This window comes from Dendrobium catenatum, unplaced genomic scaffold (genome assembly GCF_001605985.2).
Source record: "Dendrobium catenatum unplaced genomic scaffold, ASM160598v2 fragScaff_scaffold_601, whole genome shotgun sequence".
NCBI classification, from domain to species: domain Eukaryota; kingdom Viridiplantae; phylum Streptophyta; class Magnoliopsida; order Asparagales; family Orchidaceae; genus Dendrobium; species Dendrobium catenatum.
Window position 1 is genome coordinate 1,293,554 of NW_021319063.1, and position 6,000 is coordinate 1,299,553.

Here is a 6,000-nt window from a genome sequence, read left to right on the forward strand (position 1 = left end):
CATTGATTGGAATGCAATGCAAAATACATGCCCCTAATTTATGTAAAAAAGGAAATAACATATTTTTCTACATGACAAGTACATATATGATAAACCACACATGACACAACATAAGAAAAAGAAAAGAAACTGTTAAATCTCTACACGTGAAGGAAATTTTCTTTTTGCAACTGACTAGATTAAAAAAGAGAGAAATACTCAACATCAGAAAAAGAATAACCTTATTCTAGCAATACATCAGTATCAGAGGACTTTGTTGCTTACCAGTGTCATCTTATTTCCCATGAGGTGGAGCTCTTCAACAGCGTGAAGATACTGCCCAAGCCTTTCAACCTGCTTCCAGTCATAATAGTCAAAAGGGCATGCAATATGAAGCAGTAAAAAAGACAAAAGCCAATTTATTAAACATCACCTGTTTCCAAGTTACGCCACAGTTATTGAGTACCAAAATGCGAATGTTTGAAAATGAAAGAAGTTCTGGTACATCAGCCTCCAAAAGATTATTAGTTAAATTGAGAATTTCTAGAGACGGTAAAGCTTCACAAAGGGAATTAATATCCTGCATTAATGTAATATGTCCTTGAAATGTCAAAAGATAAAAGGTAGATCATTCTAATCACGAGTTCCGAATTATCCACTGGGTTTAAAAAGACACTAAAAAAATAGATCGGGAGTATTACAGTAATTTTTAAGATTATTTAGTCTCCTTTACTGAACCCACCATCAACTGTAGCCCTAAGGATTAGAAGAACTAAAGAATGGGAATATCCAGAGCATGGATTCTCACAATGTAGTATATGGGGAGGAGTTTAGCATGCCAATTTATGAGTAGCTGATGATAAAGCTATTTTCTCATTATTATCATTAAGCATTTATTGATACAGAAATCCAATTTATGTAGTATTAACAGCTAAGCATATAAATTATAGCCTAGCCTATAATTATGGGGATTCACAGATATGTCAAAATGCAAGTTGATATGTTGACAGAGATAGAAAAACAGAAAAGAATTATATATGAAAAAGATATAGAAATGCATATATTTTCATTGATTTATTTTTATGGAGATTTTCTTCTGCTGAAAAGCAAAGAACAAAGGAGATTACCACTAATGCAAATAACACGAATGCATGAGCATTAAGCAACAATTCTGCAGCTTTTATTTCATTAAAGGGATAGGAATTAAAAAAACAATAGATCCATCGATGAGATCTAACAATGTAAAGTGTGGTCACTTAACATGGAATTCAAGTGTAAATCCTAAATAGGTAAGAATTGCGAACATTAAAATTGACGAACCACAAAAAAAATTTGATGAGAAAAGCGGTCTAGTTAAGACATACTTGCCAGCTTGAAAGAAGATTGCCTGTCAAATCAAGCTCCTTTAGATCTAAAATTGAAAAAATTAAAAAATTAAAAAAACACCATGGTACTATGCTTTCAAGATGAATGGGAATGTCAAAGCTAAGAGCAGATGTTCAAAACATTAAGCCAAGCTTCTACAGTACACATTTCGAGATTAAATCATCAAGCTAATATTAAGGAACTTGACGGAGCAGTTTGGTAGCACCAAGGATTTCATTTTAGAAGGATTTCGTAAATCCTCTAAATCTGAATTTACGAAATCCTGAAAATAGTTTGCCAACATTTATGCTAAATCATTTCATTAAAGGGATAGAATTTAAAACAATAGTGATGAGGACATCGACAGACGCTACCGACATGTTTATCGCCGGCGAAACCGCAGATCGACGGCCACGATTCAGGGCCTCTACTTTTGATTCAGATGTCATGATGTATTTTCATTTTATTTTATTTGATTTGCAGTCTTTCCATTTTTACCCCTGTGGGGAGTTACTTTGTTATTGTAGCCCAGAGGGCAATTTCGTACTTTCTCTTTTTATGAGTTGAGACCTATATATAGTGGTCTCATGTGTTGTATTGAGGGTAATGAATATTTTGAATGAAATTTGTTTTGGTTATCTTTTTCTTCTTCTTCTTGTGGAGAGTTAGAGAGGAGAACGAGAGCCCAAGGTGAGGGCGAAAAGCAATACCCGCCAGTCATTGGAAGAGTCCGTGACTCGTGGTCTATCCCCATCATCCGATCCTCGCCTTTTCCCAACCCGCCAACCCTAACCCCTCTTGGCCGCCAACCACCCCACCTCCTCCACCGCCGGCCCTCTTCCCCACTCCCCACTTGTTCGAATTTTGAGAATTCAAAATTATTTGAATTAAAAAAATTTCAAATTTGTCAAAGCCAAATATGGAAAGTTTTCAAATTCAAATCATTTCGAAATTTGAATCGAAGTGGATTTCATAATCAAACCACCTCATGCAAACAAGCAAATTTGGAAGGTTTGTAAATTGCTTCCACCCCTTTCCCTCTCCCTCTTGATGCCGCCGGCCTCACTAGGCTCCCCCTCTTTAATTGCCCCACTAATCCCTCACCCATTTGAAATTAAAATTAATTTCAAATAAAACTCCCTCCCAAATTTCAAATCCTGAAATTTATTTCAGGATTTGTTAAAAGTCCTCCCTCTCCTCTATTGAAACCGCCGGCCTCCCCCCTCTTTAGCTCCCCATTAATTCCCCAATTAAGGCTTTAATTTCATTTGATTTGAAATTCAAATTTCAAGTCAATTCCCTCCCAAATTACTCAAAACTGAAATTAAATTTCAGTTTTTGATTAATCCCCTCCATAATTCCCTAAACACTTTTCCTCCAACCCTAGCCTTTCCCCTTGCACCCGCCGGCCTCCCCTCTTCCTCCTACTCCCGCCGCCCCCATCTTGCTTCTCTTGTGAATTGAGAAGCCAAGGAAAGGAGAAGACGACGCCTCCCCTCTCCATTTCAATGTCGAATGGCAGATCCCGAATTTGAGTGGGGACTCGTGTTCGATGCCAACGAAAATCTCGACATTTTACGATCTCCGTACTTCGACGTAGGATTTGAAGACGTCACCATTAGAGATTATTTGGATCGAGTTGTCCAAGATATCGTGCGCGTCCTCACTCGTCGACATCCCGACTACAATTGGAGCATCGTCGGTCATATACCACCTCCATCTCCATCGGTTACCTCTCCACCAACGAAGTTCTTCGGCACCATTTCTCTAGTGGTAATATCTTTCATCGTATGGGTCTTCTTTCTCCGCTAAAAGCCTAGTAATAATTGAGTGAGACGGCCCTTGAGGTGAACCTCTCATTGTTAATCGTGGGATTTTGTTAATTGTACTTTGCATTTAAATCACTTTGGACGTTGCAAGAATTGTTTTGGTTAATTTCTATTGCATATCTTTGGACCTAAGCAAGTTAAATTTTTCAATTTCTTAACTCACTTTCATGTGATAGTTTTAAATTTAAATGAGCAAAGCTTTAATCTTTTTTCTCTCTAATTTCTAAAAGTTACTCCTAGTGGCTTCACATCAAATAGTCCATTAATGAGATCTAACAATGTAAAGTGTGGTTACTTAACATGGAATTCAAGTGTAAATCCTAACTAGGTAAGAATTGCTAACATTGAAATTGATGAACCACAAAAAAAAATGATAAGAAAAGCTGTCTAGTTAAGACATACTTGCCAGCTTGAAAGAAGATTGCCCGTCAAATCAAGCTCCTTTAGATCTAAAATTGAAAAAAAAAAAAAAATTAAAAAAGCACCATGGGACTACGCTTTCAAGATGAATGGGAATGTCAAAGCTAAGAGCAGATGTTCAAAACATTAAGCCAAGCTTCTACAGTGCACATTTCAAGATTAAATCATCAAGCTAATATTAAGGAACTTGACATGTTACATCTAAGCTCAATGAGTTTTTTTTTTTTTTTCCCATAAGATGAGAAATATACGAAAAACATACAAAATAAATACACAAACTGGGGCATCTAGTACATTATAACATTTTCATTGATCCTACAATATGAAAACCACAGCAAATTTGGTCCATATATTCCTTTTGTACTATCTGGTGTCATAAGAATTGAGAAAAGAGTCAAAATGATTCATTAACTCTTAAGAAGGATCAAAATAGTACACAACTATATTAAAGGATTATTTTGATCCCTCAACTCTTTAAAATATATATATAAGAGCCCCACCATTAATCTTTTTTATAGTAAAAATTAATAAACTAATGATTACATCGGATGGAGGGAGGGTATATCAAGAATACAGTAAATTCGTTGAACCTAACATTGGTAAATTCTCAAGGTGAAATTGAAATTGAAGGATTTATCGTATTGCAAGATTCGAACCCTAGCGATGCACCCCTAGCAACGTTAAACCCCCAACAGTCGAAATGAAATCAAAATCGAAGCAAGCGAGCATCAAACTCTGACAGCATCGAACCCCAGCAATCGACCGTTCCTCACACCGCAACCATGAAGGAAACCTTTCCCATGGAGTTGACATCCTTCGGCGCAAGGAAGACATCCTCGTACATCCGGCCACCACCATCCCAATCGAATTCACTCGAGCACCCACCCGTTCAACTAAGTTTGAGCAAGCAACGAATTAGAGGTTTTTTTAAGTTGATATTTTTTAGAGGTGTCGTTAGGCTAAGTTCTGAGAGCAACTAGTGGTTGTCGGTATTAGATTTGTAGCATGATTTTATGCAACTCAAATACCTGTATGTGCTTCTATTTCACAAGTACTGACTTACGAATTTGTATAGTAAGCTAAGAAAATTCATTAAATTAATTTATACAAAAAATAGTATCAAAAAGTGATAAATATAATCAATTATATATGTTATGAAGCAAGTTATGATTTTAACTGCGGGAATATATATTTAAAAACAAATTGCGAATGATACGAATAATGTTTAAGCGCGGTTCATCAAAAAATTTGCATCAATGACCAAGCATTTGTTTATTAATGAAAACTTACATTGTCTATTAATTTTATTATGCTTTAGCTATTTTATTTTGTATTCGCTTGAATGCTTTTGTAAAATATGAACAAATCAAGATAACAAAGACATGTAAATCCAAAGAGTTTGACAAAGTTATGATAAGTTTTCAATCAATGAATTTATTTTAAAGTTTTAACTTAAATTTAAAGAATTTTTCATGTATAACTTTTTTGTCAAAAATTATAGAAATGAAATATTCGATGTCCAAAATATTTTAGGAAGATTTTTTTATTATCAAAAAGAATTACCAACTGAGTGGCTTGAAGATTCAAACTTCTCACTATTCTTTGGTGATTTAACTAAGATGACTTATATAAACATAGATAAGGACAAAAAGAGTAATTGTGGCGATGATGATGATTATTGACCTCGTTTTTATCTTGATTTTCCTTCGAGCGCGTTTGATCGAGTTGAGCGAGCCTCGTCGAGCTCGATTAAATCCGAACCGACATCAATTCGAGTTTGATTTTCATTGAATTAATTTGGTCGAGTCGAGTCCAAGTTAACCTGAATGGAGTCGAACTGGGTTTGATTTGAACTTAAGTTCAGCTTAACGGGTTCAACGTTTTTTATCGCACCGAAATTCAAATTCTGCCATTGCCGCAGTCCTCAGTCGCATGATCCTCCTATTTTGGGGTTGGTTATGGCTTTCCTTCGAGTATCGAGTGTTGTAGAGTTCTTATTTTTATGTATGAGGGCGAGATCGAGAAGGTCGAAGCAACGGATTATCTCCCAAGCTCTCGCAACTCTCCTGGTATAACCATTCGGCTTTGCCTTACCCCCCCCCCCCCCCACTCCCCCCCGACCCCCAATTCGCACGGATCTCCCCTTTTCTCCTTAGCTAAAGAGGCCGAAGCCCCCACCTGTGAGATCTAGTTCCCTTACTATTCCTCTCTGAATTGGATTTTCCTCCCATGATCGGCCAGGACGATGTTGAGATCGTCCAGGCCGATCAGTGCATTGAAAATGGCTGATTTCTGGAGTGTTTTCTGGAATGATTTCTGGACTGGATCGTCCAGGACGATTTTGGATCGTCCTGGGACGATTAGTTCATGGCAAAATCCCGAGAGCAAAATCGAAATTATCATCCTC

The 6,000-nt window shown here is 36.7% G+C and overlaps 1 protein-coding gene across 4 annotated transcripts in view; it reads right to left on the reverse strand.

Moving 5' to 3' along the window:
- LOC110116287 (tubulin-folding cofactor E) overlaps positions 1-6,000 on the reverse strand; it is a 71,809-nt gene that overhangs the window by 36,028 nt on the left and 29,781 nt on the right. For 3 of the 4 annotated variants that reach the window (XR_003700751.1, XM_028694951.1, XM_020849809.2), the window contains exons 3-5: positions 3,576-3,622; positions 413-559; positions 265-333 (exon numbers count right to left, since the gene is read on the reverse strand). The exons of the other annotated variant lie outside the window; for it this stretch is intronic. Coding sequence is in view for 2 of the 3 variants with exons in the window: in XM_028694951.1 (XP_028550784.1) it covers positions 265-333; positions 413-559; positions 3,576-3,622 (263 nt within the window). In the remaining variant the exon portion in view is untranslated. The remainder of the gene's footprint in view (positions 1-264; positions 334-412; positions 560-3,575; positions 3,623-6,000) is intronic. 4 annotated transcript variants of the gene reach the window in all.